Below are 10,796 nucleotides of genomic sequence, written 5' to 3'. Positions count from 1 at the left end.
GTAAAAACTAATACTGTACAAAAAAAATCTTCATGACCCAGATAACCACGATGGTGTGATCACTCACCTAGAGCTAGACATCCTGGAATGTGAAGTCAAGTGGGCCTTAGGAAGCATCGCTATGAACAAAGCTAGTGGAGGTGATGGATTTCCAGCTGAGCTATTTCAAATCCTAAAAATGATGCTGTGAAAGTGCTGCACTCAATATGCCTACAAATTTGGAAGGTCCGTTTTTATTTCAATCCCAAATAAAGGCATGCCAAAAATTACTCAAACTACCACACAATTGCACTCATCTCACGACGCTATCAAAATAATGCTCAAAATTCTCTAAGCCAGACTTCAATAGCACATGAACCAAGAACTTCCAGATATTCAAGCTGTATTTAGAAAAGGCAAAGAAACCAGAGATCAAATTGCCAACATCTGTTGCATAATCAAAAAGCAAGAGCATTACAGGAAAAACATCTACGTCTGCTTTATTGACTGTTGGGGATTTTCTCCCCGGGACTTGGAAGTGATGAACCTGAAAGAATGACACTCGGAAAGTCTCTTGCAAGGACTGACAAGTTTATTTCTGCAGTCAAGCCTTTTCATAGAAGCAGGAACAAAGAGCTTAAAGTATACGGCCAGCAGAGCGCGTACGGGGTTAACACATAATCAGTAAAAACATTTCAAGGACAGCGTGCTCTATGTGACTCATGTGCTTAACCCACAACCCGTTTTCTCAAGTAACATTCCTATTTATTATTAAATCTTGGTGCTGAGCATAAAAGGCAGGAGATGTTTTTCTGTCTGCAGTACACAAAGCTGGATACTTCTGGCCCTTCACCATTTTCCCAAGGACTTTCTCCTAATACAGCTATTTTGTACTACGCTTCCCAACATATCCTCCTTTTGTTTTTAATTTAAGCACGGCGGCTGCTAGTTGGACTCCATTGTGGGAGGCACGGAGTCTTGAGTAGAGACTTCTGTATCCTATAAGCAATGACAAAAAGAGCAGGGTGATTAATACATATATAAAAATATTGCTTCTTGAAAGCCAAGTTCTAGGATCTAGAGACAATAGGGTTTTGGTTAAAGTATCATAGAATTGAGTGCTATACAATTCCCTAGGTACTCTATCTTGAAAATTAGCAACTTGTTTCAACAAATTGATGTCTAAACTTGAGTTATCTGTGAGATCCTGCAAATGCGCCTTAACTTTATTCCAAGGATATTCAGTGCTATTATAGGGCATGTTAGTCAGACAAAAAGAAGTAAAATTCCAGTGACAACGTATATGTGTTTGGAAAGTCAGTTGCTGCATTTGATCTCCTAAGTAGATAACCACAGTTTGTAACTCATTAACTCGTGTTTGTAATTGCTGATCTATTTGAGCTTGTTGAGTCCACAGATCATGAGAGTCCTTGTGCCAAGCAGTGATAAAATCATGATTTTTTTATAGAATTATATAAAGCCATATCAGACAAAGTTCCTACAGTCACAATGGAGATAAGGCTTAAGATGCCTGCAATAATCCACCCAATGATGTGCTTAGATTGCCTAAGCCCAGTTTTCAACATACAGAATGAAATACAGAATCAGTCCAAGGCTCAGTTAAGTTTACGGGAAGCCATAACTCAGGTTTTTGTTTAACTAGCGCAATGCTAGCATTGTGATATGAAATGGTGTGCTTAAGGCAGGTATAAAATGCACATGCAGTACAATTGACAATCTTGGCTGATAAGTCAATATCAAAATGCCCTACAATAAACAAGTACGGAAGGTGAACACACGATTGAATATAGCCAGTACTATTATATAGGAAGGTATAATTAGAAGGATGAAACACACCCGCAGTCCCATAAACACTAGCGAAGTGCTCTAAAGCTGCTGGAATTTTCCAAATGTGCCATTGCTTTGGCCCCACAATGGGGACGACAATCCTGGGTCATGGGGGTGATAAGCCCCCGTTATACCAATTCAGCAGTATGTCCTTATCAGCCCAGAAACTTGTCTTAGATTTATGAAAGCCTCCAATGTTTGATCTATTAAACCAGGAGCAATTATGATGTTCCTCCTGCTCTTCAGAACAGTTTACAAACAAACCGTGAGGTCCACAGTCAACAAATATAAATGTATGATTAGTATGGTTTTGCTGAATTATAGCAACTTTCCCAAATTGGCCTTGACAATCAGACCAACGTAATGGTTGTATCTCCTGTTTTCTTCTCCAAGATACAGTATGACATGTAGGTTCCTCTGGTTGAAAAAGCGAGTTCGAATAGTTGGCTATCTGGCCTGGATAATGTCGCTTGGAGCCATTAAGTAAGAAAGATGCCATAGCAAACATTCCCAGACGCGAAGCAGTCCCATTGTTGGCAGAGTATGCCCACCACTGTGGGAAGATAGTCACGCAAAGAGGATGAGATCTGAAACAGATAGGCAAGGTTTTGAATCCCACGGAAATGTTGATTGGCTTTCCCTCATCTTCTTCAAGGATTGGTCGCTTTGTGGACCAGGGACTTGGAAAATGCGTGCTGTCATTAGTAAAGATCATAGGGGCTTTATCTACCCAATCCACTATGGAGAGAAGTGGTGGGTTGGGTCTGCATGCCCAATAAACATATTCTGCACTTACCCCAGAGGAACAGGAAAGAACAGCTAACATTGCCAGAAATAGCTTATCTGGAGTCATAGGCGTTCCAGTGCTCTTCAGTGTCTGCTCAGCCTGACGAGTCATGTTTCTCATTTGAGCCCATGTCCGGTAAGGATTCAGATGATGGCGTTTCCTCATTGGCTCTTCCAGGGTCATTGACGAGACTCTTTGCATCAACTTCATCACTTCCCGAGGGAGTCTGGTCTCGGGGTCCTTCTTGGTAACGGACATGGCGAAGGGGAACCCATATTTCCTCTCCATCTGCAATGACAAGACCATAACCCTTGCCTAGGAGTCATAAGATTCCTGGCAGCCACTGATTAAATTGCTTATACCATATTGGTGTATTGATTTCTAATTTGCTGTTTTTGTCTTCTGCAAAATGTCTATCTGCAGGAGTGTCAGAATTATTTTTTGTTAAGTTTAAAAAATTTAGGGAATAAAGAGTTAAAGATAATAATAATTGAGGGTTCATAGGATAAGAAGTGTATCTTCTCTTCCATATTCCCCCTTTCTGTTTTAGTAAATGAGTTTTTAGGGTGCGGTGGGCTCTTTCAATAATGGCTTGACCCTGAGGATTATAGGGTATTCCTGTAATGTGTGTGATGTTTCATTCTGATAAAAATGAATGAAACGAAGGCGAGGTGAATGCAGGTCCATTGTCTGTTTTCAAGACAGAAGGAATCCCCATAACAGGGAAGGTGAGTAAGAGTGCGGAAATGGCGTGTTTGTTGGATTCTGAAGAGACAGGCACTGCCCAGATAAAGCCTGAAAATGTATCAACTGAGACAAAAAGCAAAGAAAACTTTCTTAAGGAGCAGTGAGTGAAATCAAATTGCCAAAGGGAGTTAGGCTGTTGCCCCGGGGATTAATTCCTGAAATCGTAGTTTGTAAGTGCAGAGGGGCACAGACATCACAGGTTTTAATAATATGCCGTGCTTCAGGGAGAGGAATATGGTATTTAGAGGGCAATCTGTTAGCATTGGTATGAATATTAGCATGTTCGTCACTGGCAGATGTAAAAATGGGAGCTATGAGCCTGTCAACAGCATCATTTCCTGCGACCAGAGGGCCAGGTAAACCTGAATGAGCACGTATATGTGCAATAAAGAAGGGTTCCGTACGTGAGTGAATTAAAGCTTGAGTCTGTGAAAAGAGAGTATATAATTCTTCATCTAGGTTGTATAAAAAGGCGGTAATCAGGAAAAAGAGAAGCAAGGTATTTGGAATCAGTATATACATTGAAGGATAATGGTTGAAGCAACAAAAGAGCATATAAAGCAGACAGTTCAACTCTTTGTACTGAAGAATAGGTAGTGGGTAATTTCTCTTTGATATCAGGGCCGACAATCCCTGCTATGCCTTTCTTGTTGCCATCAATGAAATAAGTGGGTGCATTGGTGATAGGCTGGGATGCAATGATATTAGTTACAATGAATTTAGTACATTGTAGAAAGTCCCATAATTTTCCTTTCGGCAAATGAAATAAGATAACATTTTGAAAATCACTTAATGCCATTTGCATGGTCAGGTTATACTGTAAGGCAATTTGCAATTCCTTTTTTGTCAAGGGGACGTATATTGCATATGGATCAAATCCAGTTAAAGTTTGTACACGGCTTCTTCCTGACACAATTAAGTGCCCTATTTTCTCAAGATACGATACAATTTTTTTAGACTGTTTAGTCTGTAAATATACCCATTCTATTGTGCTATGCTGAGCTATAATTGCAGTGGGCGAATGTTCAGTGGGGTATATATATAAAGAAATTGGTTGATCATAATCTAGCCGAGTTGAAAAAGATTGTTGAATGCGTTTCTCCATTAAGGCCAGTTCTTCTTTGGCCTCTTTTGTTAGCTGCCTAGGGCTATTAGGGTCAGGGGATCCCTCTAAAATTTTAAATAGATTTTGTAAGGCATAGGTGGGGATGCCGACAGATGGCCACAGCCAATTAATATCTCCTAGTAATTTTTGAAAATCGTTCAGCGTGTGTCGAGATTGCACAGAAATTTGAGTTTTTTGAGGTTTGATTTTAGATTCTTCCATAACATGTCCTAAATAATTAAAGGGTGTTCTCCATTGAATTTTATCTGGCGCAACAAGCAGGCCATGATTTTGAAGAGTAGTAGTAACTTCATTACATAACTGTTGTAAACAGAGTTCAGATTCCATAGAGAGAAGTATATCATCCATATAATGAATTATAAACACAGTAGTATACTTATCTCTAATGGGTTGTAATAAAACAGATATGAGATATTGGCAAATGGTAGGGGAGTTCATCATTCCTTGAGGTAGCACCTTCCATTGAAATCTTTTAACAGGAGCGATGTGATTTATAGAAGGAACTGAAAAGGCAAAATGTTTTCTATCTTTAGGGTGCAAAGGTATAGTAAAAAAGCAGTCTTTTAAGTCAATAGTAACTATAGACCATCCTTTTGGTACCATAGAAGGGGAGGGCAATCCGGGTTGTAAGGGCCCCATAGGTAACATGGTATTATTAACATTTCTTAAATCTATCAACATTCACCATTTTCCTGATTTCTTTTTTATTACAAAAACAGGGGAATTCCACGGGGAAAATGAAGGTTCTATATGACCTTTTTGTAATTGTTCATTAACTAATTGCATAAGAGCTGTCAATTTTTCTTTAGTTAGGGGCCATTGAGGTGTCCATATTGGGATATCAGATTCCCAATCGAGGGGCAGCAGTGTTAACTCAATGGTCCCCATTAAAAAGGTTCATTTAAAGAAACTGTGGCTTTCGTTTGTTCAAGAAAATCCCGTCCCCATAAATTGGTAGGGATATTAGTAATATATGGCTTAAGATAAGCTACAATTTGATCAGGGCTATACACTTGTAAATAGGATGCACTGACAAAGTTTGTGTGGCATCAGTTTTACCCACTCCTAATAGTCTAGAAGGAGCCATAACCCTACCCCAATCGAGGGGCCATTCTGCAGCTCTAATGACTGAAATGTCAGCTCTGGTATCTAATATGCCTGTGAAATTCTTTCCCTGAATGCGTAAAGTAAGCATGGGTTTCTGATGTTCCTTTAATAAGGTGGATAGTGTAGCAGTAAGGTTGGTACTGCCAAAGCCTCCCTGCTGAACTTTATCAGATGCCTTCATTGGTTTGACATATGGCAAAAGTAATAATTGTGCAAAACGTTCCCCTTTTTGTAAGTATACATTTCCCATTTTCACAACATTTACCATAACCTGTATTTCCCGTTCATAATCTTCGTCCATAACACTGGTCAATACCATTAAACCTCTCATTGTGTAGCTACTATGTCCCAAAATTAGTCCCACTGTCCTGGGTGGAATCGGGCCATAATATCTAGGGGGAATTTTGGGGGGGTTGTATAATTCTATTAGTTCCATATCATAAGGACTAGGTATATCAATGCAAGCACTCTTAGATGTAGCTGCTTGTAGCGTCATAACGCTAGGTCCTCCTTTTGTAGTGGGGCTAGAGGACTGCCCCTTTATCAGTTTCCCTATTGTTCTTGTTGTGTACCGGGGTTCAAGGTGTTTCCATCCTTATCAAACTTAGAATGACATTCATTCAGCCAATGGAACCCCTTTTTACATCTTGGACATACTCCTGGGGGTCTCTTCTTATTAGAAGTAGTATTATTTTTTCCAGCCTGTGTTGGCATGCAACATTGTTTTTTCATATGGCCGGGCTTCCCACAATTAAAACATTTGGCATTAGCAGCTTTTTGCACATTAAAGGTTTCCAATGCTGCCAATTGTGCTCTATGGGACATAGATCCGATGTCCCTACATGCTTTCAAATATTCCATAAGAGAGCCAGTCTCTCGAATTGGTCTGAGCGTGGATTAACATTCCTCATTAGCATTTTCAAAAGCAAGTTGTTTTAAAATAATATTTTGTAAAGTCACATCCTTAATAGATTTCTCAACTGCATCCTTTAATTTTCCTATAAATTGAGAATATTCTTCCTCATGTCCTTGAATAATCTTAACAAATGAACCATCAGAGTTAGTGCTATCAACCTTTGCCCATGCCCTGCAGGCAGTTTCTTTAATGAAATGCAACATCTCAAGGGTAATATTAGCTAATTGCGCCATTACATTGACCATAGTCCCTGTTCCAGCCAGTATATCATAAGTTAAATTGGCAGTGTTACCACGAGATTGCTGGTCAATCATCAGCTGTTGGGCCTCATCACTAACCCACATTTGCCACTGCAGTAATTGTTGAGGATTTAAAACCATCTTTGCTACTTGAAAAAAATCATATGGCATCCAATGGTCAGCCTGAGAAATTCTATACAGTAAGGAGAAGTAGGTGCATACAGAGTACATGCTTTCTTAAAATTAGACAACATGCTAAAATCTATACTGTCCCAAGAATTTTGACCCTGGACAGGTTGATCAAATTGTATTGGGAAAGCGAAAGCACAAGCAGGCATCTCCCGAGGAGGAGTGAAGCGGTTAGTACGAGCAAGGTTAGCAACTGCAGTTACAGATGGAGCAGAAGGAAAAGCCTCAGATTTGGGCTGTCCGCTGAATGAAATGACTTCCGCCTTAAGCGGTTTCAGTTTTGGCACATCCTTAATAGATACATCCTCAAGTTGTTTTTCCAGGGTTTGTGTTTGATTGAGTATGACATTCTTGCATTTCAAAGCACCTTGCATGTCTTGTTCATTAAGCTCGTATTCATGCAAAGACTGAATAGTCTCTACCTCCAAATCAACATTATGTCCTTCAATTTGTTCTATGACAGCCCGTATGAGTGACCAGGTAACCCAGCATTGAGCAGGAATGTAAACTCCCTGCCGATATGCTCACAAAACATTATTTTTAACCCTTTTCCATACATCAAGATCAAGTGTCCCGTCCTCAAGGAACCATGGATTATGTTCCAGTAGTATATGATAGCAGTCATTCAACTGATCTCTTGAAACATTAACACCGTTTTGTTTCAAAAAATGATGCATTATAGAAATGAAAGGAATTTTACTGCTATGTTGTCCCATCCTGCTTACCTCTTTCTGCAGGGGCTCGTCGCTTTGTTCAGCCTTCCTTTCAAGTCCCTGTTCGGGCGCCACTTGTTGGGGATTTTTCTCCCCGGGGCTTGGAAGCGACGAACCTGACAGAATGACACTCGGACAGTCTCTTGCAAGGACTGACAAGTTTATTTCTGCAGTCAAGCCTTTTCATAGAAGCAGGAACAAAGAGCTTAAAGTATACGGCCAGCAGAGTGCATACGGGGTTAATGCATAATCAGTAAAAACATTTCAAGGACAGTGTGCTCTAAGTGACTCATGTGCTTATCCCACAACCCGTTTTCTCAAGTAACATCCCTATTTATTATTAAATCTCGGCGATGAGCATAACCAAAGGCAGGAGATGTTTTTCTGTCCGCAGTACACAAAGCTGGATACTTCTGGCCCTTCGCCATTTTCCCAAGGACTTTCTCCTAATACGGCTATTTTGTACTACGCTTCCCAACATTGACTATGCCAAAGCCTTTGACTGTGTGGATCACAACAAAAATTCTGAAAGACATGGGAATACCAGACCACCTGACCTGCCTCCTGTGAAATCTGTATGCAGGTCAAGAAGCAACAGTGGAGCCTATTATACAGAGTGAAGTAAGCCAGAAAGAAAAACACCAATACAGTATACTAACGCATATATATGGAATTTAGAAAGATGGTAACAATAACTCTGTATACGAGATAGCAAAAGAGACACTGAGGTATAGAACAGTCTTATGGACTCTGTGGGAGAGGGAGAGGGTGGGAAGATTTGGGAGAATGGCATTGAAACATGTAGAATATCATGTATGAAACAAGTCGCCAGTCCAGGTTCGATGCACGATACTGGATGCTTGGGCTGGTGCACTGGGACGACCCAGAGGGATGGTATGGGGAGGGAGGAGGGAGGAGGGTTTGGGATGGGGAACACATGTATACCTGTGGTGGATTCATTTCAATATTTGGCAAAACCAATACAATATTGTAAAGTTTAAAAATAAAATAAAATTTAAAAAAAAAGAAGCAACAATTAGAACCGGTCATGGAACAGTGGACTGATTCCAAATTGGGAAAGGAGTACGTCAAGGCTGTATATTGTCACCCAGTTTATTTAACTTATGAACAGATTACATCATGCAAAATGCTGAGCTGGATGAAGCAAAAGCTGGAATCAAGATTGCAAGAAGAAATATCAATAACCTCAGATATGCAAATGACATCAGCCTTATGGCAAAAAGTGAAGATGAACTAAAGAACCTCTTGACGAAAGTGAAAGAGGAGAGTGAAAAAGTTGACTTAACTCAACATTCAGAAAACAAAGATCATGGCATCCAGTCCCATCACTTCATGGAAAATAGATGGGGAAACAATGGAAGCAGTAAGAGACTTTATTTTCTTGGGCTCCCAAATCACTGCAGATGATGACTGCAGCCATGAAATTAAAAGATTCATGCTCCTTGGAAGAAAAGCTATGAAGAACCTTGAAAGCATATGAAAAAGCAGAGATGTTACTTTGCCAACAAAAGTCTGTCTAGTCAAAGCTATGGTTTTTCCAGTAGTCATGTATGGATGTGACAGCTGGACTATAAAGAAAGCTGAGCACCAAAGAATTGATGCTTTTGATCTGTGGTGTTGGAGAAGATTCTTGAGAGTCCCTTGGATTGCAAGATGAAACCAGTCAATCCCAAAGGTAATCAGTCCTGAATATTCACTGGAAGGACTGATGCTGAAGCTGAAGTCACAATACTTTGGCCATCTGATATCAAGAACTGACTCACTGAAAAAAACCATGATGCTGGGAAAGGTTGGAAGCAGGAGGAGAAGGGGACGACAGAGGATGAGATGGTTGGATGGCATCACTGACTCGATGGACATGAGTTTGAGTAAACTCCAGGAGTGGTGATGGACAGGGAAGCCTGGTGTGCTGCAGTCCATGGCTTTGCAAAGAGTCAGACATGGCTGAGGAACTGAATTGAACTGAGAAACTAACACAAGATTATAAAGCAATTACACTCCAATAAAATTTAATTTTAAAAAAAGCAAGGATAAAACTAAAATGAAAAGAACTTTGCAATGATGGGAAAGAGTTAAGTTCCCTTCCCCAAATTCCTTTAGTAATGGATCTCTGATATAAGAGTCCAGAGAACTGATTTTAGTCAATGCTCTACCACAAAATATAAAAGCAAAAAATAGAGGCTGTGGAAGAAGCAGAAGACTTTAGAAATATTGACTAAAACTTTTTGGAGGTGAGATAAGGCACAGAGGGGGATGGATGAAAGCTGCCGGATTAGAAATCATTCCCCTTAGCTGGTTTGGGCTTTTATCTATAGTGCATCACCATCTCTTAAGATGAGACTTTTCATTAGAGTATTATTTTCCAATGTTGTGTTAGCTTCTGCTGTACAATGAAATGAATCAGCTATTAGTATATCCCATCACTCCATGGAAAATAGATGGGGAAACAGTGGAAACTGTGTCAGACTTTATTTTTTGGGCTCCAAAAATCACTGCAGATGGTGACTGCAGCCATGAAATTAAAAGACGCTTACTCCTTGGAAGGAAAGTTATGACCAACCTAGATAGCATATTCAAAAGCAGAGACATTACTTTGCCAACAAAGGTTTGTCTAGTAAAGGCTATGATTTTTCCAGTGGTCATGTATGGATGTGAGAGTTGGACTGTGAAGAATGCTGAGCGCCGAAGAATTGATGCTTTTGAACTGTGGTGTTGGAGAAGACTCTTGAGAGTCCCTTGGACTGCAAGGAGATCCAACCAGTCTGTTCTGAAGGAGATCAGCCCTGGGATTTCTTTGGAAGGAATGATGCTGAAGCTGAAACTCCAGTACTTTGGCCACCTGATGCGAAGAGTTGACTCATTGGAAAATACTCTGATGCTGGGAGGGATTGGTGGCAGGAGGAGAAGGGGACAACAAAGGATGAGATGGCTGGATGGCATCACTGACTCAACGGATGTGAGTCTGAGTGAACTCCGGGTGTTGGTGATGGACAGGGAGGCCTGGCGTGTTGCGATTCATGGGGTGGCGAAGAGTTGGACACGACTGAGCGATTGAACTGAACTGATATATATATATATATATATATATATATATATATATATGTATATATATATATCCCCTCCC

General features: G+C 40.2%; 1 protein-coding gene across 1 annotated transcript; it reads right to left on the bottom strand.

Annotated features, from left to right (window-relative positions):
- Positions 1-553: 553 nt before the first annotated feature.
- Positions 554-7,833, bottom strand: LOC147372768 (interferon-activable protein 208-like). Its single transcript, XM_086402024.1, has 3 exons — positions 7,664-7,833; positions 2,624-2,902; positions 554-978 (listed from the first exon to the last, which is right to left on the bottom strand). Exons 2-3 carry the CDS (start codon positions 2,900-2,902, stop codon positions 925-927), a joined length of 333 nt encoding a protein of 110 aa, XP_086258150.1. The 5' UTR covers positions 7,664-7,833; the 3' UTR covers positions 554-924.
- Positions 7,834-10,796: the final 2,963 nt, after the last annotated feature.

This window comes from Bos grunniens, chromosome 5 (assembly GCF_055505025.1).
Source record: "Bos grunniens cultivar Pamir isolate PY7600 chromosome 5, Bosgru_T2T1.0, whole genome shotgun sequence".
NCBI classification, from domain to species: Eukaryota; Metazoa; Chordata; class Mammalia; order Artiodactyla; family Bovidae; genus Bos; species Bos grunniens.
This window is presented reverse-complemented; position numbering and strand designations above follow the sequence as displayed.

Coding starts and splice junctions, on each gene's coding strand:
- LOC147372768 (XM_086402024.1), bottom strand. CDS start 2,902: ATGGAGAGGAAATATGGGTTCCCCTTCGCCATGTCCGTTACCAAGAAG. Junction 979..2,623: donor TTCTTTCCTGTTCCTCTGGG/GTAAGTGCAGAA, acceptor CATTGCTTATAG/GATACAGAAGTCTCTACTCA.